The sequence below is a fragment of the Salvelinus sp. IW2-2015 genome, linkage group LG13 (genome assembly GCF_002910315.2).
Source record: "Salvelinus sp. IW2-2015 linkage group LG13, ASM291031v2, whole genome shotgun sequence".
Lineage (NCBI taxonomy): Eukaryota > Metazoa > Chordata > Actinopteri > Salmoniformes > Salmonidae > Salvelinus > Salvelinus sp. IW2-2015.
The window spans coordinates 31,820,828-31,847,746 of record NC_036853.1 but is presented as its reverse complement, the minus strand read 5'-3'; the positions used below and the strand labels follow the sequence as shown (position 1 = coordinate 31,847,746).

Genomic DNA, 26,919 nt, shown 5'->3' with positions numbered 1-26,919 from the left:
TCACCCTCTCTGTTTCCTTAGAGGGAAACTGGAGATTCTGGGTGAGAAAAAAGGCCTTATTCTCCATGTGCAGCACAATAGCAACACAGACTCAGTGACACAGGTACAGTAGCAGCAACCAGAATCAGCTGGACAAAGCGGAATCAGCTGGACAGTCTGTCAGTTAAACTCCACAACTACCTGGAGTTGTTTTTTGACCAGACATTCAATTAAAGAATACACACATTCAGCGTGTAAAGGGTTGGGGGCTTGAACAGAACTGTGTACGCCAAAAGTCAAGGTCAGAGAGTTTCAAATATCAAGCCAGCTTCACCTATAGGCAAAACGGTTAGTTTGTAAAGCACACTAAATCCAATGTTATGGTGGATTAATAAAGAAAAGCATTCCAGTTACAATGTGCTCTCTCAGTAACAACAGACAGTAAGACCAGGCCTCGCACTGGAAGGATTAGGGCCAATATCCTGTAGAGCAGGGATGGGCAACCACCCCCCTTTTGTATGCCCACGGATCAATTCCTCAAAAAGCAAAACAAAAAAACAATTGTCAGGGTCAAAATGTACTGGGTTAGAATAGTATAATACACACATTTGGTTGTGCATCAGAAGTTTCTCTCTTGTTATTTCAGTCACTCAATTAGCCCATGTCAGCTAAAACATGTTCTATTGGTAAATTGGCCGAGCCAGCTATTTGTAATAATCATGTTCGAATTATGGACAGGGAGGCCCACATTGATTTTTCTCAGTCACTCTGGATGACGGTACGCAGACCGGCGAGCCACTACAGCCCCTCATGATGACTTCAGATTTGTTGTGGCCTCCAGCYCCATCAAAATTGCCAATCCCTGCTGTAGAGGGTTCAGCGTAATCACACCAAGGGAGTGAGACTGCAGGCCCAGCAGCGTGTAAAAGGCAACCATTCATGGAAGACTTTGGATTAGGGCTGCCTGCATTTCAGCTTGGATGTTTGGCCAAGAGGGAAGACTTCTCATTCTCAAAACCTGGTTTTAGCCTCTTTTACCTACTTTCAAGACTGATGAAAGACAGGCTGGTGGGCCAGGGCAAGTTATTTGGTTTTCTAGATGGTAGGAAAGAACCGCGAAACACCGCAGATAAGCAAACGAGTCGTCAGGACCTGATGGGAAATTTGCTTGCAAATGACTGTACTGTGGATTTGGGTTGCACTGTGTGGCTTTGAATGGGCTCCCGAGTGGTGCAGCAGTCTAAGGCACTGCATCTCAGTGCTAGAAGCATCCCTACAGACACCCTGGTTCGAATCCAGGCTGTATCACAACCGGACGTGATTGGGAGTTCAATAGAGCGGCACACAATTTGGCCAGGTTTGGTTGGTGTAGGCCATTATTGTAAATAAGAATTTGTTCTTAACTGACTTGCCTAGTTAAATAAAGGTTAAAATATAAAGGTTAAAATAAATACAAATTAACATGAAAACATCATGAAACATGCCCACCATGCTGGTACACAAAGTCAGATCTGACACACCACCTATTGCCCAATATCCTGTCCTAGTCGGACAGTAATTAAACCTAATGAAATATACCAATTGATTTCGAAGTATATGACCTACCTTATAGATTAAAACTGTTTTACCCTTATCATAATCTTAGGACCTATCAAACATTTTACTCCCTTGTTTACATTTTGTTGGTTGGTCCACTTGGTAGTATGCCATTTTTCGCTGTTAGTGTATATCAGATCAGTACAAAGTACGCAAGAGGCTTCTCAAGCACAGTACAATAAAACATAGTTAGTGTAGCTTACATATTCATGCATTTAGACTTCAATTCCATGCACATTTCCATATGAGCCCCAAAGTTAATAAGAAACTGTTTTCATGCGTGGAGTCGTCTAGCACGTTCGCATTAGTAGCCTGAGCAAACTTACCTTATAATTGTGTATTCGGATTCGCCCATTCAATGTGGCTTAGACTTTAGAAACCTAACAGCAAATCCTATACATATTTTCAATTTCGCGGTAATGTAGATTTTTAGCAAATAGACCGTTTCATTGAAGTGAAAAATGTTTGCCTCACTACTTTCTCCAGTGCCCGCCCACCCCCTACAAAATACAAAATTGGCCAATGGCGCTAAACACAACTTGAAGCAAACCACGCCTTATAGTAACACTGTATCCTTGACCAATTACATTTCGACATACCTATAGTCTAGATACATTGTAATTTTTACTTTACTGTTACTGTTTTCAAGGTCAACTTTGAAACAAAGGTGGCATTTGACTACTACTGTCAATGGACTTGTTCTATAAACGAGTCTATTGTGTTGGTCTATAAACGAGTCTAATATTTGAATAAGAAATGCAATCTGATTCACAAGACTCTGTTATGAGGTAAATGGAAGAAATTACATGCATGTCCAGCTAATGATCACTAATAATGCTTTATTGCTCAATTAATTTAGCAACAACAATTTGAGGAAGTCTTGTCCTCTGTAGTATCAACGATGTTCAATCTCCTGTTCTCTATTTATATACTGTGTTCAAAAAACGATTTGTGAGCCAAATTCTGCTCTCTCTCTCAGACTAGGGATAGATCAGTCTCAATACTCTACAGCAGCTTCCTCTTACACGCTGATCTGAAAACCAAAGACGTGGAAACATTTCGTTAATATATTTTATGTTAAATATACACATCCTTATCGATTCATAAAGTGTTCTGTGCACTTATCCCCAAAAATGTGTCTGAAAAATTCAGTCAATTCAATTCAGGTTGCTAATAGGGGATCAATATGGGGCACTAGTTGTATATGTAGCCTACACACTCCAATGCTGATTCACCACCAACAATCAATTGACACAATGTAAAACATGGCTGTGATCCTGTATTCTTCAGAGACTGGCTAAACATATGACAGACTCGATATATTACGTAACAGAAGCCTCATAGTCTCAGAGAGGGGGAGAGCCATTGTCTCCCTCAGTTATGAGGAAACTTCGTCCACCCGATACCCATGTCCCAGCTCTGCCAGATACCAGTCAAAAACCCTGCTGCTCTTATTGTCCTCTCTATTGAACCTTTGCCTCTGCTTCCTGTCTGTAGTAGTCCACTGGAGGACTGGCTTTTGGTACAAGTATTGCAAAGATCACATTACTGTTGTTCTGATGGGGCTTTCTGATTTAAAAAAAATCATCATTATATTGTGGTGATGAAACATACACGTTCTATAAAAAACCTTGATCACTATGAGTGTTTCAGTAAATGGCTTTAGCACTACAGTATAGTTGTTTTTCACAGCAGAATTTTAACAAAGTGAGCAATTACTCCAAAGAAGAAGACACCATTGAACCACATCCATTTATTTATCAGTTGTTCAATACAATAAAAATAATCTGTTAAAAAACACTTGATAATCATAATATAGGTGAGAAAATACAGGGTGAGAGAGTTTAGCAAGCAGCAGACAGTGCTTACATCACATGTACAACCTTAGCTTAGCTCATCTACATCTTATTTCATCCAAATGACATCTCTAAGCATTTCTCACAGGATTTCCAACATGGAACATTGTGAGTGTTTTAACGAGAGACAAAAACAAACACACAGGGTGCATCTCAAATGGCACCCTATTCCCCAGCAGTACAACACATTTGACCAAAGCCCTATTATAAGGTGCCATTTGAGACGCACCCACACAGTTAGATTTGATTTAAAAAAGTAATGACTGTACTTTAGGGTAGGGCACAACGGTTATGTTACAAATATGCAACAGGCTCAAAGGTGAAGTATTAATAACACACATAGCTAATGACTAGTATCTAGAATATGAATTCCCTTCAGTCTTGAGGAAATTGAGCGCTTTGTGCTCAGGGATTATTATTTTTTATTTAACTAGGCAAGTCATGGGAGGTGGGGGATGGTGTTACGTTCGAGGAAGGGGTACAGGGAAAAGGGGAGCGGGGTTGGTGTTACATTGGGGGAAGGGTTACAGGGTGGGTCACTCCTTCACTATTGTAAAGGACTCCTTGGTGGTAGTTGGTTTGATCAGGGCCTGAATATCGTCTAGGAGTTTGATCGGGATCACAATGTGGGATGATCCTGGAGATTTAATGAAAATTACATGTTTGTTTACTAACAAAATAATGTCATAAAAATTACAGCTGAAGAACATTCTGTAGTGTTGTTTTGCCTGATATTCAAGACCATGACAGAACCATACTTTTGTACTGTGAATCATCATTTTCCATGAATTACTTGTTTTTTGTACTACCATTTATTTACAGCAGGGGGTGTCAAGCACTAGTACAGGTACTGACTGGGCTGTAAATAGGGATAATAACAATGGTTGGGTGAATCTCAAAAGTCTTCTCAATTCACATTGGAAGCGATGAGAGAGGATGCAACTAACCGTGAATACTTTTGAGATTCACCCACTGCTGTTGGTACCCACCTATGAGGACCTCACAGGACTTGACAGACTGTGTGACCTGGTAGGCACAGCGCATCTCTGAGTAGCTGATCCCACCGATGACGAAGATGATGAGCCTGGAGCCACTCCTCCGCTCATCCTGAGTACTGGCCTTGTGTTTCTGACGGGCACTGGGAGAGGAGAGAGGGATTAAGATATGGAGGGGGTGTGGAGAGAGAGAGTGTGTCTGAGATTTGAACTTATTAATAAGTTACATTATCATATATATATATTTTTTTTCATTAATAAAATCACATCTGTATCTCTTCCATATCCTAGACCTAGACTATAAAAGCAGGGTTCCCCAACAGTCGGCCGCAGGCCCGAATTTGGCACGTGGGCTGTTTTATTTGCATGCCCCCCCCCCCCCCACACACACAAAAAAAGTTTTCTGAGCCCAAAACAAATCCATAAAATAATTTACATTTTGGGGGATTTTTTTTCTTGGACATAAAAGCCTAACAATACCAGAAATCGTCTGCAAGGGATTTTCATTTTGGAAGTCTAGTCCCGAGTATTCCCAAGCGTTATAGAGAGATCATATACAAATGTAAGCAAGATTTGAAAGGATGTTGTAGTTAAATATTATATCTGAGAATGTGGTGAATTTGTAGTCTACAAATTATTAGTAATTATGTTCCGGCCCCGCGACCAGCTGCTCTATAAATACATCGCTTAATCTAGTTGATGATTCCTGCTATAGAGTTCAGCTTGTATAACTGACATGCAGCAAAATAACGTGAACCACTCATTGTCACAAACTGGAATAACACACGCCAGGGATGGGAGAAGCCTCTGAGTTTGATTTGAGTGCCAATGCTCCCCAGCCACTCATTCTTTAACCCCCATAACCCTTTCCTCAACCCATCCTTTTGGTTGCAATTTATATATGAATGTCAACCTTGTGCACATGTTTGTTGCCATGCTTTACCACAGGCAAATACCTCAACTGCAATTGTAACAATTAAAAAATCTTGAATCTTACTTGACCGCCCTAGATCCGTTCCATGGCTGCTGGGCACTCTGACTGTTGTGGCCATTCCTCTTGTCCAGCTTGTTCCCCAACGCATCCTGGAACACCACACATCACACACACACAGTCTCAATACAGAATGTCAATCATAAACTACAACTTTTACATTGAGACTAAATCTATTTAGAAAATGAGCCTGCACAATACAAAAAAAAAACATCAATAGGCAAGTATAGACAAACATAAATATACACATTAAATGCACATTGAGATACAAAACAGTTAATTAAAATAAACAAATTCTTCATTCTAAAAATCCTCTGTCAGCTGTCTGGATTACCCTAGGGACACCAAAGCATCCAAACGAAAAGTCTTTAGGAAATTAATCCAAACATAGGGTGAAAGGAAGTGTTTTTTTCTTTTACCCCTTTTTCTCCCCAATTTTGTGGATCCAATTGGTAGTTACAGTCTTGTCTCATCGCTGCAACTCCCGTACGGACTCAGGAGAGGCGAAGGTCGAGAGCCGTACGTCCTCTGAAACACAACCCAGCCAAGCCACAGTGCTTCTTGATACAATGCCCGCTTAACCCGGAAGCCAGCCACACCAATGTATAGAAGGAAACACTGTACACCTGTTGACCGTGTCAGCGTGCATTGCACCCGGCCCGCCACAGGAGTCGCTAGAACGCGATGGGACAAGAACATCCCTACCGGCCAAACCCTCCCCTAACCCAGATGACACCAAAATAGTCTCAAGAGTGAACGGGTTTGATAACTTCACTGTTAAGATTTAAAATGACAAGTTATGTAAGTTGGAGGCTTGTGGAGCTGGGCTTAATGATGTGATCTACGCAACTTTAAAAGAGGTCCAGCCAACCTTTTGGTAAAGAATGAGGTGATGAGTAATAAAACTGTCGTCTCCTGTGATAAATCGAAGGGTGCTATGATAAAACGGCATCCAGGGGTTTAAGAGTAGTGGAGGCTGCAATTTGATAAATAGTCTTACCATAATCCCAAACAGGTAGAAAGGTTGACTGCACAATCTGCTTCGTGCTGACTAAAGATGGGCAAAATCTGTTTCTGTAAAAAAAGCCCACTTAAAATCTTCGCTTCTTAACAAGCTCATTTGTTTGTTTTTTAAACGTTAAATCATTGTAAATCAAAATAACAAAGGTATTTTTGTATGCAGGGACTCTTTCGATTATAGAACCATCCGATGAGTGAAGATGTAATCCATCTGAGACAATCTTACGATTGTATTTAGTTTTGCCCATATTATGCACAAATATAAAAATGTGTGGAGGCTCCTCAGAGGAGGAAGGGAAGGACCATCCTCCTCAGTGAATTTCATAAAAATAAAATTGTAAAACATTGAAATAGTTGTCCTTTTAAGATAAAACTGTACTAAATATACTCACGTCACCAAATAATTGTTTAAAACACACTGTTTTGCAGTAGCCTCAACTGCACTCTGTAGGGTAGCACCATGGTGTAGCTGGAGGACAGCTAGCTTCCTTCCTCCTCTTGGTACATTGACTTCAATACAAAACCTAGGAGTCTCTCACCCCCTTCCATAGACTTACACGGTAATTATAACAACTCCGGGGGATGTCCTCCAACCTATCAGAGCTCTTGCAGTATGAACTGAAATGTTGTCCACCCAATCAAAGTATCAGAGAATGAATCTAGTACTGAAAGCATAGGCTACAGCTATCTAGCACTGCAGTGCATAACATGTGGTGAGTAGTTGACTCAAAGAGAGAAAGACAATAGAACAGTTTAACATATATTTTCTTCCAAAATTAAGGAGAAGTGAGAGAGAGTAATTTTTCTTCACTTACTTTGCTAGCAAATGCAGCTGGCTAGTTTAGTTACTCAAACACCCGGCTCAAATAGAGGGATGCTATGTTAGTTAGCTGGCTATGACTATCAAAAACAACACTGGAAATCTTCCAAGTCAAGGTAAGCTTTTGGTTTTATTAATTTATTGCCACCGGGGCCTGCCGGTGTAACTGGATACTGACTACACACTGTAACGTTAGTGCACGATTAGCTAATATGGGGACAATGATGCAGATGGTTTGACTTGGAAAGGTTTTTTCACCTGGTCACAAACAGCTGATGTGTTGTTCATTGAAGTCCACAAACAAAGGGAAAAGGTAAGAGGAGGGGAGTGCATAGAGACAAGAAGGAATAAAATGCTATGAAAGTGAACTGTGTTTATGCGTGATCAAGGGTGTAGTCATTCCTCTGATTCCGTTGAAAAACGTTTCTTAAACGGAAGCAATCGAAACGGGGATAAAAATAGAATTTGTTCAATAGAAACTCTCGTTTGCAACTGTTGGACTAATGATTACACCCTAGATAAGCTAGATGCAGGAAAGAGTGTGCAAGGCAGTATTGAATGTCACTCTGTCCATGTGTCACTCACTGTCTGTCATCTCATTTTTCTCTGGACCGGTGTGCACCTACGTTGTAAACTCATCATAGGCTAGGTTGTAGCAAACTCATGATGGGTACAGGGAAAATTTGAGTATTACGTAGTAGCCTAAACCTATCGATGTTACATTGAACTGTGTGAATGGAATATGAATGACAGTCATCCAACATGCTGTAATAGAAATAAGGCCATGCTCATGAAAATAAAAAAAAATCTTTCTCCCTCATAAACGGCACTGACCGCCACTGGCTTGGCCGGGTAAATAAATAAATTCTTGTAAACAAGAATTTGTTCTTAACTGACCTGCCTAGGTAAATAAAATAAACATAGCCTACAAGGAAAGGCCATTACATTCTAAATGTTAATAAAATTGTTTTATGACAGTTTTTATGAGTATGCACTGGTAGCCTACACACGTGTAGCTTATTGTCGGTCAATCAGAAGCGCTACAGAGGCTCCATGGGTAATTACAAAAATTACAGAATGAAGTTGGCTAAATGAGGAGGAGGCTACAATGATCAACCAAAAGGTAGGCTGTTGTTTCATATGAAAGGAGCTGTTGTAGACCAGTACGGGGAGCGTAGAAAAATAGCCTAAATTACCCTTGCTACTTGAGCTAGCTGGCTAACTTAGCGGACTACTGTAGCTAGCTAGCTAGCTAGCTTCTTTACAACGATTTGATGCAGTCAAGACAGGCACTACCTCCAGATGGTATGATAGATAACCTATGGCAGCAACAAGTTCGTAGCGTGAGCAGGTCTCCATTGAATTTTTTACATGTATTTCGACTATCTGAACATTTGAATAGTGCAATCATTTCAAATGCCCATCCCTAGTAGAGTAATCAGAGCCTTTGTTCAATTTAGGGATGGGCATTTGAAATGATTTCACTACTTGAATAATATCATGATTTGTTTTCGGATATCCGGAGTCGAAATACATGCGTTTTAAAGAAAAACTTTTTGGGGGTGGGAAACTTCAATGGAGACTAGGGGGCAGGTGTGTGTGGCAAGGAGGGAGAGAAATAGAGAGAAAAAAGTGGCCAAACCGACTGGCATTAGTTCGACAAAGTTGCTGCTGCCATCTATCATACCATCTGGTAGTGCCGGTCTTGACTGCATCAAAACTCTATTCATATTAAACCTCAGCCTACCTGTTGGTTGATCATTGTAGCCTACTCCTTCCATTTGGCATTGATTAGACATTTCCCACTTCAGTTGCTACACATGGAGCCTCTGATTGTAGTGCCACTTTGACAGATAATAACAACAAGCTACACGTGTGAAACGGGTGTGTAGGCTACCGGTGTGTCTTTTATGGGGTGCACTCATGAAAACTGTAATAAAACTTCACATTCAGAGCATTTTTGACACCTCGAACTCTACAAAGTGTCTCAGAGAAGAAGTGCTGATCTACGATCAGGTCCATACTGTCCATGGAACCTAGATCTAAAAAGGGTAAACTGATCCTAGATTAGCACTCCTACTTTGTGAATACAGGCTCTGTTTGGGCCCATCACTTCCTGCTCCACCCTGCTCTTGTAACTCCCTCCCTCCCTGTGCCTGAAAAAAGCTAAAAGTGACACAGTTCTGTGAGACAAAGAAACGGTTTATCAACGTTATCATCGTCTGCATTACGCTGACCTCCATCAGGTCTTTGATGACAGGTGTCCATCTGGACAGGTTGTATGTCTCTTCCTGAAAGCGCTCCCTTCGAGACGACCTAAGCAGTGGGAACACGCTTGGCTGGAGAGAGGGAGAGAGTGAAAGAGAGATATAGAAACGAAACCATAAATAAAAGTCAAGTTTAAAGGTAAGAAGATACAAAATAAGAATAGCAAGAAAAGAAAAAAACCCATAACTAGTGAAGTTCCACACTATAATACAATACACTGATGGTACTGTATAATCCACCTGGGCTATGACTATGCTAAGATCTAGCAAACTACACACAGTAGGCTACGCCCTATAAAATTTCAATAAACGAAGATATGATGGGGACTCCCAGTTCTCTCCAGTTGAGAATAAACTCTCTGTCCTCCTGGATCTTAACGTGTTGGATGAGTTTGTTCAGGTTCTCCTCTGTTGTTCCTGTTCAGAACCAGAAAGAAAAAGGTTTTAAAAATGCTAATTGACTAAAGTTACCTCAGGCCAAACGAAAAGAGATTATATTGAAGGAATATTCCTATAGCTGAAGCTCCAATGGTACCTTTGTCAAGGGGCACATAAGGAATTCATGATCTTCCATTTTCAAACTTTGAATTTTCAATTGAATAGATGCCATATAAAAGCGTCTAAATGTTTACATGTACATTTAAAGATTATCTTTAAAACTGTGAGGGCACAGGGTGAGTCAGAGCAGCAGACTTGCCGTTGAGGCTGAAGATGTAGAGGAGAACAGCTCTGATCTTGTCGTAGATGACGTGGGGATGCAGCAGCACAGGAAGCAGTGTCCTCATCGGGTCCTTCACCTTCTGACCCTCCACATCAGACCCTACTGCCAGGTCCTACACAACAGTGAACACACAGCATCAGTCAGAAACCACAAGGTCATACATAAGGGACATGTACATTACAACAGTGACATTTTGTCCATAAATATGAGACACTGTAAAGCATACCTGCTCAGCTTTGCAGAGTTTCTGCACATTCTTCTGGAAGTGGTTCATACAGTCTTCAGTCAAATTCAGATGGACAGTTTTCTGTGGTTGACATAGAAACATGGCTGAGAAAAACAGTCTAATATTTTATTGTAATATCAATACATTTTCCCACATGGCAGTATAAGTGAACAGCTTTAATTTCCAATCACACAATCACAAACCCAATCACATAATAGAGGACTGACCTGTTTTCCACAGTATCATTTCCATAGAGAGCCGGTGGAAAAGAAACACCACAATAACCTGGGCCTCAGAGGCATCACACCCAAACAGAGCAGTCAGGATGACAACCAAAACGGACCAGGTTACATGGTGCTACATACCTGAGCCACCTGCTTGCGGAAGTGGGGCATCTTCTTCATAAGCTGGGATAAGACACTTATTGTGATCTAGAAAACAGAAAATAATGATAAAAACAATGATTTTACTTTATTTTATTTAACCAGGCAAGTCAATTAAGAACAAATTCTTACTTACAATGATGGCCTGGTAAGAGGCAAAAAGCCTCCTGTGGGGACGGGGGCTGGGATAAAAACTTTTTATTTTATTTTATTTAAGACAAAACAGACAGAAGACACTGGCAACACCACAAACACAACAGCAAAAAAACAGTGAGTGGATGTGTGTGTAGGTATATGTGTGGTGTGTGTGAAGAAAAACATGCTTCCTTACAAAAGGCCACGCAAACTAGTGACATCAGGTGACAACTAGAAACAACTACATGTCCCAACAACCTGTTCATCCATTTGTCCTTTTAACTCCTCCAGGGACACAAGGTCCTGGGGCCTCATTTATAAACCGTGCGTAGGTAAAAAACATACCCCAAAATGTACAGTACCAGTCAAAAGTTTGGACACATACTCATTCAAGGGTTTTTCTTTATTGTAGAATAATAGTGAAGACATCAAAACTATGAAATAACACATATGGAATCATGTAGTAACCAAAAAAAGTGTTAAACAAATAAAAATAAAATAAAAATAAAAAAGAAACGTCCTCTCACTGTCAACTGCGTTTATTTTCAGCAAACTTAACATGTGTAAATATTTGTATGAACATTACAAGACTCAACAACAGACATAAACTGAACAAGTTCCACAGATATGTGACTATGTGACTAACAGAAATAGAATAATCTGTCCCTGAACAAAGGGGGGGGTTCAAAATCAAAAGTAACAGTCAGTATCTGGTGTGGCCACCAGCTGCATTAAGTACTGCAGTGCATCTCCTCCTCATGGACTGCACCAGATTTGCCAGTTCTTGCTGTAAGATGTTACCCCACTGTTCCACCTGCAAGTTCCCGGACATTTCTGGGGGGAATGGCTCTAGCCCTCACCCTCCGATCCAACAGGTCCCAGACGTGCTCAATGGGATTGAGATCCGGCTCTTCGCTGGCCATGGCAGAACACTAACATTCCTGTCTTGCAGGAAATCCCACACAGAACGAGCAGTATGGCTGGTGGCATTGTCATGCTGGAGGGTCATGTCAGGATGAGCCTGCAGGAAGGGTACCACATGAGAGAGGAGGATTTCTTCCCTGTAACACACAGCATTGAGATTGCCTGCAATGACAACAAGCTCAGTCCGATGATGCTGTGACACACCGCCCCAGACCATGACGGAACCTCCACCTCCAAATCGATCCCGCTCCAGTGTACAGGCTTCAGTGTAACGCTCATTCCTTCGACGATAAACGTGAATCCGACCATCACCCCGGTGAGACAAAACCGCAACTCGTCAGTGAAGAGCACTTTTTGCCAGTCCTGTCTGGTCCAGCGACGGTGGGTTTGTGCCCATAGGCGACGTTATTGCGGGTGATGTCTGGTGAGGACCTGCCTTACAACAGGCCTACAAGCCCTCATTCCAGCCTCTCGCAGCCTATTGTGGACAGTCTGAGCACTGATGGAGGGATTGTGTGTTCCTGGTGTAACTCGGGCAGTTGTTGTTGCCATCCTGTACCTGTCCCGCAGATGTGATGTTTGGATGTACCGATCGTGTGCAGGTGTTGTTACACGTGGTCTGCCACTGCGAGGACAATCAGCTGTCCGTCCTGTCTCCCTGTAGCGCTGTCTTAGGCGTCTCACAGTACGGACATTGCAATTTATTGCCCTGGCCACATCTGCAGTCCTCATGCCTCATTGCAGCATGCCTAAGGTACATTCTCGCAGATGAGCAGGGACCCTGGGCATCTTTCTTTTGGTGTTTTTCAGTGTCAGTAGAAAGGCCTCTTAAGTGTCCTAAGTTTTCATAACTGTGACCTTAATTGCCTACCGTCTTTGAAAGACAGGGTTCTGAAAAAGGGTTGTTTCTTTTCACATTTTATATTTGAGATTTTTCAAAGTAGCCACCCTTTGCCTTGATGACAACTTTGCATACTCTTGGCATTCTCTCAACCAGCTTCATGAGAAAGTCACCTGGAATGCATTTCAATTAACAGGTGTACCTTGTTAAAAGTTAATTTGTGGAATTTCTTTCTTTTTTAATGCGTTTGAGCCAATCAGTTGTGTTTGACAAGATAGGGGTGGTATACAGAAGATAGCCCTATTTGGGCTAAAGATCAAGTCCATATTATGGCAAGAGCAGCTCAAATAAGCAAAGAGAAACGACAGTCCATCATTACTTTAAGACATGAAGGTCAGGCAACGCGGAAAACTTCAATAACTTTGAACGTTTCTTCAAGTGCAGTCGCAAAAACCATCAAGAATAATGATGAAACTGACTCTCATGAGGACTGCCACAGGAAAGGAAGACCCAGTTACCTCTGCTGCAGAGGATAAGTTCATTAGAGTTAACTGCACCTCAAATTGCAGCCTTCAGAGTTCAAGTAACACACATCTCAACATCAACTGTTCAGAGGAGACTGCGTGAATCAGGCCTTCATGATCGAATTGCTGCAAAGAAACCACAAATTAAGGACCATTAAGAAGAGGAGACTTGCTTGGGCCAAGAAACACGAGCAATGGACATTAGAGACTGGAGGAAATCTGTCCTTTGGTCTGATGAGTCCAAATTTGAGATTTTTGGTTCCGCCGTGTCTTTGTGAATCACAGAGTATGTGAAAGGATGATCTCCGGATGTGTGGTTCCTACCGTAAAGCATGGAGAAGGAGGTGTGATGGTGCTTTGCTGGTGACATTGTCAGTGATTTATTTAGAATTCAAGGCACACTTAACCAGCATGGCTACCACAGCATTCTGTAGCGATACGCCATCCCATCTGGTTTGAGCTTAGTGGGACTATCATTTGTTTTTCAACAAAACAATGACCCAAAACACACCTCCAGGCTGTTTACAAAACACACCTCCAGGAAACTCACACGCCCATCAATCAAAGCCACCAGCGTATGTCAGACACAGGAGGAAACATTTCTCCCTTAAAACATATTTTTAAAATCTAGGCATACCTTATGCTTTCCTGAAAGCAGGCTATACAACAATTAATTGATAATGAAAGTATGAATGGGACAGTTGTGCTATGCTAAGCTATGCTGAGATGAAATTCACAATCATTACAATATAAATAAATACACGCAACATGCCCTATAGCCTATTTATCAGCGACACTGATTATCAAGAGGGAGAGTGTTTGAAAGATTTTTCTTGGAAAGATACTGTGAGGAACTTTCTCCCACGTTGGATACGGTCGCTGTCCGCGGTTCTGAAACAATCTTCAGTGCGGCCTTTCATTGGTCGAAAGAACAGGACGACTCTCGTTCGACCATGATAATAATAAAAAATTTTGTTTTAGTTGGGGACGGTCCTAATGCCTGCTCAGGCTCGAGCACGCTCCGTCAACATTTACAGGACAGAGAAACCAGACATGCTCATTGCTCACATGGAGCACGTAAGTGCCTTACAAAGAAGTGTAGCAGCTTTTTTTTTACTCTGCAAACACGAGAATGGTAAATTGCTGTAATTAATACATGCATAAAAATTAATTAATCCGTCATTTTGGTTACATTAACGGAAAACCACATGGGCATTCATAAAAGTGCATTGTGGGCCGATACTGTATAGCCTAGGCTACTATCCTACTTTTTTTTGTCTCAACTAGGGCAGCATATCGGCCAGGACAGGGCCTGATCTATAAATTAAGAAAGGATTCCATATCAAATTATACCATGTCAGGATTGGCACATTGTCCATTTGACCCAACATTAGTGCATATAGGCCTCTGAGCCAGAACAACCTTGTCGACTGCTGTTGAATAATTTTTGTTGTTATTGCTTATAATCATTAGTAAACACTCAAATCAAATTGAAATCACATTTTATTGGTCACATACACATGGTTAGCAGATGTTAATGCGAGTGTATTCGGTACATAAAAAAATCCTAAAATGAATGTAAGCCAATTTAAACATTTTGACAGTTATTTTATTTTCATGACAGTCTTCATCAATAACCGTCATTAACACAGTTACTCAATTACCATCGCAGCCCCCTAACACAAATGTAACAAAAAACATACCTTCCCATTCGGCTGTTTTTTGTTGGCAGAAATTTCCTTCACTAGTTTAGGTATTTGTCTAGAATATAAAGCAAATAAATTAGATTGTTACAATGGTTATCATGAAGATAATTAACTGAAATAGATAAAAAATATATTGGAATAACTTCTGAACTATCTCTGATACTCACTCTGATACCTTCGCAATGTGCATGTGCCTGAGTCTAACCCACAGCTCGTCATTCTCATTCAGCAGGGCCTCCTTCTCAGAACCATCTTTACACTTGTATCTGGACAGAGAAACAAGTGAATGAACAATGTGTGTCTTACATCATCGTGGTGGTGGATTATACAGTGCATTCAGAAAATATACAGACCCCTAGACTTTTTCCACATTGTTACGTTAGTCTTATTCTAAAATTGATCACACACACACACGACAAAGCAAAAACAGGTTTGACATTTTTGCAAATTTGCAACTGAATTTACCACAGGTGGACTCCAATCAAGTTGTAGAAACATCTCAAGGATGTTCAAGATCAATGGAAACAGGATGCACCTGAGCTCAATTTCGAGTCTCATAGCAAAGGGTCTGAATACTTATGTAAATAAGGTATTAAAAAAAWATATATATATATACACAATTTKCATTTTTTTTTTTTTATGTTTCCACTTTGTCATTATGGGGTAATGTTTGTAGATTGATTGATTGGGGGGGGGGGGGGCGATTTAATAAATTTTAGAATAAGGCTGTAACGTAACAAAATGTGGAAAAAGTAAAGAGGCCTGAATACAAATGCACTGTATGTACATTGCCTTCAGAAAGTATTCACACCCCTAGACTTTACACATTTTGTTATGCGAAAAGGTGGTATTAAAATGGATTTAATGAAAATAATTGCCAACAATCTACACAAAACTGTAATGTCAAAGTGGAAGAAAAAGTCTAACATGTAATATAAAACACTAATATATCTTTAGATATTCTTTTTTACCCCCTTTTTCTCCCCAATTTTGTGATATCCAATTGCAACCTTGTCTCATCGCTGCAACTCCAACGGGTTCGGGAGAGGCGAAGGTCGAGTCATGGGTCCTCCGAAACATGACCCACCAAGCTGCGCTTCTTAACACCCCCTCGCTTAACCCCTGCACCAATATGTCGGAGGAAATATCGTTCAACTGATGATCGAAGTCAGCTTGCAGGAGTCTGGCCCGCCACATGGAGTCGCTAGAGCACGATGAGCCAAGTACAGTCCCCCCGGCCAAACCCGGACAACACTGGGCCAATTGTGCACCGTCCTATGGGACTCCCGGTCACGGCCGGGTTGTCACACAGCCTGGGATCAAACCCCAGGCTGTAGTGCCGCCGGAACACTGCGATGCAGTGCCTTAGAGCGCAACGCCACTCGAAAGGCAACACTAATATATATTGATTAGATAAGTAATCAAGCCCCTGAGTCGATAACATTTTAGAATCACCTTTGGCAGAAACTACAGCTAAGTGTAAGAGCTTTACACAACTGGATTGAACAATATTTCCACATTATTTTTTTACTTCTTCAAACTCTGTCAAGTTGGTTGTTGATCATTGCTATACCGCCATTTTGAAGTGTTGCCATAGATTTTCAAGACGATTTAAGTCCAAATTTAAATTAGGCCACTCAGGAACATTCAATGTCGTCTTGGTAAGTAACTCCAGTGTATATTCAGCCTTGTGTTTTCGGTTATTGTTCTGCTGGAAAGGTGAATTTGTTCCCCGGTGTCTGTTGGAAAGCAGACCGAACCAGGTTTTCCTCTAGGATATTGTATTACGTTTCAGTTGCTTTTTATCCTTGCTGATGACATGATGCAGCCACCACCATGCTTGAAAATATGAAGAGTGGTACTCAGTCATGTGATGTTTGCCACAAACATATAGCTTGCATTCAGGACATAAAGTTAATTTATTTTCCACATTATTTGCAGTTTAACCTTAGTGCCTTATTGAAAACAGGATGTATGTCACGATCGTGTGGAGGAGAGACGGACCAAAACGCAGCATGTGGAAAATAAGCCATCTTCTTTTATTTTTACTACGAAGATGAACATGAAACGAAACACTATTACAAACTATACAAAAACAACAAACGACCGTGAAGCTATAAACGTAGTGCACACACACACACAGGCTACAAACATTCAACATAGACAATTCCCCACAACCAGCTAAAGCCTATGGTTGCCTTAAATATGGCTCCCAATCAGAGACAACAATAACCAGCTGTCTCTAATTGAGACCCAATTCAGGCAACCATAGACTTTCCTAGATACCTACACTCAACCATAGACACAGCTAGACTACTATACTAAACATAAACCCAACTACTCTAATAAACCCCCTAAACCTTACAACCACCCTAGACACTACAAAAACCACATACATTCCCCATGTCACACCCTGACCTAACCAAAATAATTAAGAAAACAAAGAATACTAAGGCCAGGGCGTGACAATGTACAGTTGAAGTCAGAAGTTGACATACACCATAGCCAAATACATTTAAACTCAGTTTTTCACAATTCCTGACATTTAATCGAAGTAAAAATTCCCTGTCTTAGGTCAGATAGGATCACCACTTTATTTTAAGAATGTGAAGTCAGAATAATAGTAGAGTGATTTATTTCAGCTTTAATTTCTTTCATCACATTCCCAGTGGGTCAGAAGTGTACGTACACTCAATTAGTATTTTGTAGCATTGCCTTTAAATTGTTTAACTTGGGTCAAACGTTTTGGGTAGCCTTCCACAAGCTTCCCACAATAAGTTGGGTGAATTTTGGGCCATTTCTCCTGACAGAGGTGGTGTAACTGAGTCAGCCTTGTAGGCCTCCTTACTCGCACACACTTTTTCAGTTCTGCCCGACAAATTTTCTATTGGATCGAGGTCAGGGCTTTGTGATTGCCACTCCAATACCTTGACTTTGTTGTCCTTAAGCCATTTTGACACAACTTGGAAGTATGCTTGGGGTCATTGTCCATTTGGAAGACCCATTTGCGACCAAGCTTTAACTTCCTGACTGATGTCTTGAGATGTTGCTTCAATATATCCACATAATTTTTCCATCCTCATGATGACATCCATTTTGTGAAGTGCACCAGTCCCCCCTGCAGCAAAGCACCCCCACAACATGATGCTGCCACCCCCGCTTCATGGTTGGGATGGTGTTCTTCGACTTGCAAGCCTCCCCCTTTTTCCTCCAAACAAAACGATGGTCATTATGGCCAAACAGTTCTATTTTTGTTYCATCAGACCAGAGGACATTTCTCCAAAAAGTACGATCTTCGTCCCCATGTGCAGTTGCAAACCGTAATCTGGCTTTTTTATGGCGGTTTTGGAGCAGTGGCTTCTTCCTTGCTGAGCGACCTTTCAGGTTATGTCGATATAGGACTCGTTTTACTGTGGATATAGATACTTTTGTAGCTGTTTCCTCCAGCATCTTCACAAGGTCCTTTTCTGTTGTTCTGGGATTAATTTGCACTTTTCACACCAAAGTACATTCATCTCTAGGAGACAGAGCGCGTCTCCTTCCTGAGCGGTACGACGGCTGCGTGGTCCCATGGTGTTTATACTTGCGTACTGTTGTTTGTACAGATGAACGTGGTACCTTCAGGCGTTTGGATATTGCTCCCAAGGATGAACCAGACTTGTGGAGGTCTACATTTTTTTTCCTGAGGTCTTGGCTGATTTCTTTTGATTTTCCCATGATGTCAAGCAAAGAGGCAGTGAGTTTGAAGGTAGGCCTTGAAATACATCCACAGGTAAACCTCCATTTGACTCAAATTAAGTCAATTAGCCTATCAGAAGCTTCTAAGCCMTGACATAATTTTCTSGAATTTATCAAGCTTTTTAAAGGCACAGTCAACTTAGTGTATGTAAACTTCTGACCCACTGGAATTGTGAAACAGTGAATTATAAGTGAAATAATCTGTCTGTAAACAATTGTTGGAAAAATTATTTGTATCATGCACAAAGTAGATCCTAACCGACTTGCCAAAAATATAGTTTGTTAACAAGAAATTTGTRGAGTAGTTGAAAAACGAGTTAATGACTCCAACCTAAGTGTATATAAACTTCCGACTTTAACTATGTTCTGTACAGACTTCCTTCTCATTCAGGTTAGCATTTTAGAGTAACTACAATGTTGATCCAGCCTCAGTTTTCTCCTATCACAGCCATTAAACTCTAACTGTTTTAAAGTCACCATTGGCATCATGTTGAAATCTCGGAGCGGTTTCCTTCCTCTCCGTCAAATAAGTTAGGAAGGATTCCTGTATCTTTGTAGTGACTGGGTGTATTGATACACCATCCAAAGTGTAATTTATAATTTCACCATGGTCAAAGGGATATTTAATGTCTTATTTTTTGGGGGATCTACAAATATGTGCCCTTCTTTGTAAGGTATTGGAAAACCTCCCTGGTCTTTGTGGTTGAATCTGTGTTTGAAATTCACTGCTTGACTGAGGGACAGATAATTAATTGTATTTGTGGGGTACAGAGGAAGTAGTCATTCATAATTCAATGCAAATTAAAAACTGTAATATCTACAGTGCGAGTCAATGCAAATTATTATGTGACTTGTTTTTCCCAATTAACTTATTTAGGATTGCCATAACAAAGGGGTTCAATACTTAATGACTGAAGACATTCCAGCCTTTCATATTTTATGAATTTGTAAACATTTCTAAAAACATAATTACACTTTGACATTACGGGGTATTGCGTGTAGCCCAGTGACACAAAGGATAAATACTTTCTGAAGGCACTGTATTTCTGTTCACAGTATGTAGCAAAGAACATGCTTAAGGCACATGGCAAGCTAAAAGAGCTTTTCCTTTGGATCTACTGTATCAATGTATTTTTACCCAGTCAGACATTCCAGGGCAAGTGAGAACAAAAACACTGCACACAAGACAGGAAATCAAAGGAGAGTGGACCACAGGGAGACAAATGGTCACTAAGTCATCAGCTAAAGGGGATCTGAATACAGAATAAAACATTTTTTWAATAATTCTGGGACTGAGCTGGGGTCTTACTTGTATGTGTTGTACTTGTATGTGTTGTTCTCGTAGGCCATAGCCTGGTAGGTCAGCTCATGTAGGATGGGGGTCACAGGGTCAAAGCCACTCTCAAGGATGAGCAGCTGGGCATGGGTCTTTCCCTGAGGGAACAAATCACACACAGAAAGAAAGAGGTGTCATTTACATTGTAGTGTTACACTTTGTAGTGTTAAGCAATTACAGTATATGGCCAGCCAGATACTGATATTTAAATGACTTACTAATACAAATGACTCTTACTAACCTTTCAACTAAATACTTCAAGACAATGTCTAGGGCAGGGGTGTCAAACTCATTTTGCCCCGGGAGCTGCATTCATTCTTCAACTAGGTCCGGACTAGGGCTCATTTTTTACAATGATTTCCTCGCCGTCACCCCCTGGGCCGTAATTTTGACACCCCTAGTCTAGGGCCATGTCATTATAGTCTTTATGTCACCTATTGGCTGGTGTCCGTCTTCTTTGATGATATCCATAACACATTTTCTGACACACGAGGTTAAGTCCTTATTTATTGAGTCAACACCCTGCAAACAGCAGGCAAGATGGCCACCTCACCTTCTTCTTGTCGTTATCTTCCATCTCGTAATGCTGGGCCAGTTTGTTATCCACCAGCGCTGCTAGCTGCTTGGTATTATCCAGAGTGGTATTATCCAACATGGTCTCCATGAAAGGAATATACATGGTCAGGCATGGGTTATATTAAAAAAAAAAAAAAACATGGATATTATGGCATATTATGGTTGGACCTAAGCAAATGTATAAATACTTCTCTACACATATAGAATTCAGAGCCACTGTCTTCAGGATTGTCTAGCTAGCCAATAATATATAAACATTTTTTTTTTTACAATTTCTATTCATTTTAGAAGTTTCTTACTAAAAGCTCAGTTGAGACAAAAATTATATATAAATGTGATATCATAATAGTTAGATGGCTATTCATCCAAGGGTTGTGGCAGTGACTGACTGTTTTCTGTGAGCAAACAATCAAGGTGTGGCTACAGAACACGTATATATTCATACATTACAGACATTTATATAATACAATTTTAAATCCGACAGTTATATAATGCAATTCTAAGAATGTGCTTGGGGGCTGCAGAGAAGGAGTGACGCAGCGGTTCCTCCTGTGAGATTTGTAGCATTGGGGTGAAGGAGAGCGGGGGTTAAAAGGGGTTCCACCCCCCTTGTTTTGGGGGTCCATAAAAAAGAACAATCAATTGAAAAAAAAAATATGAAAGGAATATTATGCTGACACCAAACTTGTATATATAGCCACAAATGAGCCCAATAGCATATTGGTAAATGTATTTGTTTAAATTACTTTTACATTTTGGACCATGCATATAGACTATGCACGGTCCATATTATCAGGTATGCTATTAGCAATCATTTTGACTGAGTTCAATGTGTTCAGCTTCACTCTCAATACTAGGTGCCATCAACACACAGTAGCTGATAATCTTCCCATGGTTCTGCATTGTTAAAATCAGTTTTTTTAGAGGGATAAAACACACATCCTAGAATCCAAGTCACACCCCTCAAGCATTTTCTCCTGACAACAGAACAGGTCTTTTGAATAATGAAACCTACAAGTGTTACCTGTATCCAGATATTCCGTTACAGAATCCTAGCATTGACAGATTGCCACATTGTATAACATCATATTAAGATTTTAGAGCAACGCCCTTCCAGGATTTTGTGTACCTTTTTGTCCTACGGAAATCCAGCACCAACAGACACTCACAGACCAACAAAAATTAATAACCTAACTAACATGGTGCAAGTTATTTTGTAAGGGAAAGTAACAGTTTCTTATGTGAATAGAACATTTAAAAAACTTACTTGGGACTCCTGGGGCAAGAAGGAAATGTTTATTTCCTTGCAGACACGTATATATTTTGCACGGTACTGTTTCATCTTGCTGAACAACTCATCAGAACAATCTGAAGGGGGGAGAGTTCCAGAATTGACAATCAAAAAAGGGGTTTATAATAATAAAGACAGAATATTTCTTCCCTCAGTATATACTTACAGTCAGTGAAATAAACATATGCTGCTTTGTACTTAGGTTTCAGCTTGAAGTCACCAATGAAGGCATCCACAAACTGTCAGCACAGAATGGAAATATTTCACTACAAATACACATTCACAGCCCTGTCAAACCTAGAACACGTGAAGAACAAGTTGTACTATTTTGTTCGTAATGATGATCAATATAAACGTTTTCCTATTGAGGTGGAGTATGGTGTAGAGACATTTAATGATGTCGAACCTTTCCTGTCGGGGTCATGAAGTAGATGGCCTTCATTTCCAGTAAAGGCTCTATGCTTTTGTAGAGGTCCTCCACAGCTAAGAGAAAATACAGTGTAATTTCAGTTCATGGCGCGGATATCAATAACACCACTTTTCACTGCTTTAAACATATTCGAAGTAGCCTTGGATTATTTGTACTATTAATTGAGTACATAAGAAGTTCTATGCTAATGATATGTCAGTCTTGCTTATGCTGTTGTGGGGACACATTCTTATATCCATCTTGCATATAACAAAACAGACAGCCTTACAGGGATCTAATATTTTCATATCCCTTCTACATGAAACAGAAGCGTCACTTTGATGTGTGAAAACGTCCACTTGCAATGTAATTCTCCAATTACAATCGAAGTCAACCACAGATTGTGCACAACCACAATTGCTGTCATATTGTTGACCTGAAATCATGGTTACAATCCGCAACGGTCAGAAGTAAGGCCAAACAGTAGACATCTATGAAAATTATCATTTCCATTAGTGTGACATACTGCGATTCCCTGCTGCGTCAGGTCTGACATTTTGCAGCACGTCGACAGAAGCTTGGTGGTGAAGTGGTCCAGTATCAATATCTGAGAAAGAAAAGATGTATGCTATGACCTTGATATGATACCTTTTGATTGTGTTGAATGTTTCACATTAGACAAGAGAGATCATAAGAGAGATCCATCATAAGCACAGCATACAATGCATTCCCAAGCAGCAGTGTATCAAAACAATGACTGGGTTGTGTGCAGTCGGGAATACAGCACTTAACCCAATAACATGGTCTAAGTGATGGAACGGTGAAGGAATGCAGTCAATACATTCAAGAACGCAACAGTGAGTGTTGTGTCAAAATAAACAGATCCAGTCCCATTACCTTCCATATTTCTGACTTCTTGCAATCCTCGATGACCGTTTCCTTTATTCCTAGTTGAAAGATGAATGGCAGATAGCTTAACTTTAGTATTTATTACGTTCTACTTGTCAATCCCTAGGYTACGTTATTGACTGTCAGAGCTGCCCCCTCCCACAAATGATCCAAACGGCAAAACAATCAATGAAAGATATTATTTCCCAGGCCATAAAAAAATACTAAATATTGGAAAAGGTACCCTACACTCAAGTGCATTATATTTGTATATTTCTTGACAGTGCACTGAGCAATGATGTGTAGGCTATACACTGACCTAGCGGTCTGTCAAGGGGTGCAATCATTAGTCCAAACAATTGCATGAGAGATCTTMACTTTTTTTGCACACGTTTCCGCCATCCTTTCTACGAGGCTTTCTACTTCAGTGAGTCAGCGGCAAAGGACATTCTGCTCAGACCAGGCCCAAAACCCTGACACTCGATAACGGAAGAGGCGGCATTATAGAGGCCGGCGTGCGGGATACCTGATGAGACTACGACGGCGAGTGAATAAACGACCTCCACCCTCCATTCTATTGGCGAATGTGCAATCAGTGGAGAATAAACTGGACGACCTCGGTTCAAGACTATCCTATCAACGTGATTTGAAGAACTATAATATCCTATGTTTCTCCGAGACATGGCTGAACAAGGACATGGAAAACATAAACCGAGCTGGTTTTTCTGTACAATCGGCAGGACTGAACGGAAGCGTTGGTTAAACTCAGGGGGGTGGTGTGTGTCTCTGTTAACAGTTGCGCGATCTCGAATATTATGGAAGACTTGAGGTTCTGCTCGCCTGAGTTAGAATACCTTATGATCAGCTGTAGACCAGGAGTACTCAAATCCTACCCTACGAGRTCCGGAGCCTGCTGGTTTTCTGTTCTACCTGATAAATAATTGCACACACCTGGTGTCCCAGGTCTAAATCAGCCMCTGATTATAGGGGACCAATTTAAAAAATCAGTGGAACTGGCTTTGAGGTCTAGAGTTGAGTTTGAGGGCTGTAGACAATACTATTTACCAAGAGAGTTTATCTATATTTTTCGTAGCTTTCCATTTACCAACACAAAACGATGCTGGCACTARGAACACACTCTGTACAGGGCCTTAAGCAAACAAGAAAATTCTCACCCGAAGGTGGTGCTCCTAGTGGCCGGTGATTTTAATGCAGGATAACTGAAATCTGTGTTACCCAATTTTTATCAGCATGTCAACTGTRCAACTAGAGGCAATAAAACTCTAGATCACCTTTACTCAACACACAGAGACACATACAAAGCTCTCCCTCACCCTCCATTTGGCAAATCTGACCATAACTCTTATCCTCCTTACAAGCAAAAACTCAAACAGGAAGTAACAGTGCTGCGCTCAATACGGAACTGGTTCAATGAAGAGGATGCTAAACTACTGGATTGTTTTGCTTGCAAACTGGAATAAGTTCCGGGATTCACCCAATGACATTGAGGAGTTTACCACATCAGTCACCGGCTTCATTAATAAGTGCATCAACCACGATGTCGTCCCCACAGTGACCGTACATATCCCAACCAGAAGCCATGGATTACAGGCAACATCCGCAGGCTAGATCGGACRCTTTCAAGGAGCAGGACAATAATCCAGATGCTTATAAGAAATCCCACTACGCCCTCCGACCAACCATCAAACAGGCAAATTATCCATACAGGACTAAATACCTTCTATGTTCGCTTCGAGGCAAGCAACACCGAACCATGCATGAGAGCACCAGCTGTTCCGGATGACTGTGTGATCACGCTCTCCGTAGCCGAAGTGACTAAGGCCTTTAAAACAGGTTAACATTCACAAGGCCATAGGGCCAGATGGATTACCAGGACGCTTACTCAGAGCATGCACTGACCARCTGGCAAGTGTCTTCACTAACATTTTCAGCCTCTCCCTGAACCAGTCTGTAATAGCTACATGTTTCAAGCAGACCACCATAGTCAATGTGCCCAAGAACGCCAAGGTAACCTGTCTAAATGACTATTGCCCCGTAGTAGAGTTATGCGTGGGACAGATTTCTTCATCCAGCTCCTGCCCGCAGGCGCAGATTTTAATACTGCACACCGCCCACACCAGTTGGCCTTCTAGCCGACTTCCACCTGCTACCGCAAGAACTGGTCCCAAACCTAACCACCAACCGCAGTTCCCACAATGTTATTTTAGGCAKATGTGACGCAGCTCACTTGCCAGCCATGGTYCCAGCAATTTTGCATCSTATTGGYAATATCAAATTTGCAAAAATAACTTAAGAAATAGGTTAAAATACCTATGATTCTCACAGTGGCCCATTATATTAGGCTATCAGTATTACTGGGCTATATCAGCCAATATGCTAGATGTAGTTTGAATAGAGCAGAGTTGGAGAGACTTGCCCTTTCTCTTGAGCTATTTTTATAGCCTACTTTAAGGATTGGAAAAGATTTTCAGACAGAAATATTGGTGATCGATATGTATTTCTAGGCAATATAATAAACTATAACTTAATCATATTTAGGAAGTAGATTTCCTTGGAAAGATACTGTATCTGCCCCGTGCTTCTCTGCCCATGTATAGGCTATAGCCTACTCTAATTACAAGCGCACCTGATCTCACACGTATGGCTACTGAACTTAAAGCAGCAAAAACAATRACAGTGACACTTGCTACATTTTGCATATAGGATATAGACTTCCTTGTAGGATGATTTGCAGGCAGACAAATAAATGGGTAATTAATACTWATTAAAAATAAAAAGGTGCAACGCTCACYCACCATAGTAGCCTAAACAATGTGCAGGTTGTGCCTTTTCCTTTTCAATTATAATAAAAATGTCATTGCACCTCGAATCATGTTGGTTGAGCGCCCTCCACTTCTTTCCATTAATCATATTTGTTTACAGACACTGTTGTAAACTACAGTCTAATCATATTTAAGTTAATTTCATATTTATGTTAACCGCCACGTAATTCTCCACCCATGTAGGCAGCCTACTGTATTTCAATGAGACCMCACACACTAGTCGCACTTGAACTCGCACACCCAGCTAGGAGAGGAAGGCTACTGAAGTCGAAGCAGTGATTTCTGTGTGTTAATAATGCAAAAAGTKACTTTTACTATAATAGGTAGGCTTAGGTTAATGCATACAAAGCAGAAAGACAACCGTTTCCAAATAATCTGCAGGACAACAAAGTCGTCTGACCGCAGCAATAAAAAAATGCTGACCACTCCGCAATGTTCTCTGTCAGGACCCGCAGGGGCAGCACTCTACCCCGTAGAACTCACATCTGTAGCCATGAAAAGCTTTCAAAGGCTGGTCATGGCTCACATCAACACCATCATCCCAGACACCCTGGACACACTCCAATTTGCTCATCGCCCCTACAGATCCACAGATGACGCTCTTTCTATTGCACTCCACACTGCCCTTTCCCACTTGGACAAAARAAACACCTACTGTACATGAGAATGATGTTCATTGACTACAGCTCAGCATTAAACACCATAGCGCCCTCCAAGCCAAGCGCATCACTAAGTTAGACCCTGGGACTGAATACCTCCCCCTCTGCAACTGGATCTCCTGACGGGCCGCCCCCAGGTGGTGAGGGTAGGYAACAACACATCAGCCACATTGACCCTCAACACAGGGTGCATGC

General features: G+C 41.0%; 2 protein-coding genes across 3 annotated transcripts in view; both read right to left on the bottom strand.

The window, feature by feature from the left end:
• LOC111971203 (G-protein-signaling modulator 2) overlaps nucleotides 1-2,088 on the bottom strand; it is a 27,280-nt gene extending 25,192 nt beyond the window's left edge. For both annotated transcript variants that reach the window (XM_023997997.1, XM_023997998.1), the window contains exon 1: nucleotides 1,902-2,088. In XM_023997997.1, coding sequence (XP_023853765.1) covers nucleotides 1,902-1,930 — 29 coding nt within the window. In that variant the 5' untranslated portion in view covers nucleotides 1,931-2,088. The remainder of the gene's footprint in view (nucleotides 1-1,901) is intronic.
• Nucleotides 2,089-3,701: 1,613 nt separating this feature from the next.
• LOC111971227 (syntaxin-binding protein 3-like) lies at nucleotides 3,702-26,917 on the bottom strand. Its single transcript, XM_070445996.1, has 18 exons — nucleotides 26,821-26,917; nucleotides 23,232-23,281; nucleotides 22,857-22,941; nucleotides 22,332-22,408; nucleotides 22,092-22,164; nucleotides 21,887-22,002; nucleotides 20,612-20,716; nucleotides 20,032-20,156; nucleotides 15,152-15,250; nucleotides 14,982-15,039; nucleotides 10,837-10,902; nucleotides 10,472-10,552; nucleotides 10,222-10,357; nucleotides 9,834-9,941; nucleotides 9,495-9,595; nucleotides 5,424-5,509; nucleotides 4,421-4,569; nucleotides 3,702-4,068 (listed from the first exon to the last, which is right to left on the bottom strand). Exons 1-18 carry the CDS (start codon nucleotides 26,915-26,917, stop codon nucleotides 3,968-3,970), a joined length of 1,713 nt encoding a protein of 570 aa, XP_070302097.1. The 3' UTR covers nucleotides 3,702-3,967.
• Between the last annotated feature and the right edge of the window lie 2 nt (nucleotides 26,918-26,919).